Source organism: Thecamonas trahens (genome assembly GCF_000142905.1).
Source record: "Thecamonas trahens ATCC 50062 unplaced genomic scaffold supercont1.19, whole genome shotgun sequence".
NCBI classification, from domain to species: domain Eukaryota; order Apusomonadida; family Apusomonadidae; genus Thecamonas; species Thecamonas trahens.
Genome location: NW_013657661.1, coordinates 422,236 through 423,447, shown reverse-complemented (window position 1 = coordinate 423,447; position 1,212 = coordinate 422,236). Strand labels below are relative to the sequence as shown.

The window sequence follows — 1,212 nt, the reverse complement described above, 5'->3', positions numbered from 1 at the left end:
TCCGGGAGGAACCCGAAGACCCTAGCCTCCATAGGGGGGGGGTTAGAGGTGATTGGGTGGACGGGATGGAGGGAGGGTGGAAGGAGGTGCTTTGTGGTGTGTGCTGGTGTGGTCAAGGGAATGTTGATGAACGTGGCGATGGCCAGTGCTGCGGATGGGGATGGTGACCGTGACAGACAAGGCCCAACGAGAACAGTATTGTACATCATCACCATCACCACCACCGTCACCACCACCATCACCACCACCAGCACCATCACCACCATCATCACCAGCACCATCACCAGCACCACCACCAGCACCACCACCAGCACCATCACCAGCACCATCACCATCACCACCATCATCACCATCACCATCACCACCATCATCACCATCACCATCACCACCACCAGCACCATCACCACCATCATCACCATCACCATCACCATCACCATCACCACCACCAGCACCATCACCAGCACCAGCCCGTGCATCAACTTGGGCCGTGACGCATTGTATACTACATCCATAGCCTTCTCGCCGTGCGGCCTCCCGCGTTCCCGCTGTGTTTGCAGGTGTGCGCGTGTGCAGGCGAGCGCGCGGAGGTGTGAGAGGATTCGCGCGTTTGCAAGGTGGCTGCCTGAGTGGGGAGTGCGACGGCGAGTCGATGGCATCTAGTCCGCCCCCAAGTGGAGTGACTCATCCTTCTCCCCTGGGAGTCAGGTGTTGCTCCTCTGGCTAAGGCGCCGAGTGGCCGGACCGCGTGCTGGCTACCTGCCCGAGAGGAAGATCGACCGAGGCCATCGACCCCGGTGTCCCCGTCGCAGCTACCATCACCACCACCATCACCATCATTGACACCCATCACTCTGTCCCTCTGACCACCAACCTCGCCATCACGGCTCACCGCTACCGTATGTGACGCACATGTCGACAGGGTCGGACCATGTGAGCTGCCTCGACCAGTCCGCTGCGTGTCCCCCAACCCCACCCCACCACCCCCACCTCTCTCTCCCTCCCTCCCTCCCTCCCCCCCCCTCTCTCTCCCCTTTCTGTGTGAGGCGAAGAGAGTCTGGCGATGGCGTCGAGTGATGGTGAAGCACGGCTGCACTGTCTGGGCGGAGTGCCCTCTGCCCATAACCTCAAGCTTCTTGCCTATGTCAAGGACGTGTGTGACTGGAGTGACGGCGACCTTGTGATGCAGGTGCGTACCAGGAGATGTGGGGGTGT

At 60.8% G+C, this 1,212-nt stretch overlaps 1 protein-coding gene across 1 annotated transcript in view; it reads left to right on the top strand.

The window, feature by feature from the left end:
- Positions 1–1,060: 1,060 nt before the first annotated feature.
- AMSG_04959 (uncharacterized protein) overlaps positions 1,061–1,212 on the top strand; it is a gene marked incomplete at both ends in the record, with an annotated part of 1,597 nt that continues 1,445 nt past the window's right edge. Inside the window, one exon of the mRNA XM_013903169.1 lies at positions 1,061–1,186. Within this exon, the coding sequence (XP_013758623.1) occupies positions 1,061–1,186 (126 nt within the window). The remainder of the gene's footprint in view (positions 1,187–1,212) is intronic.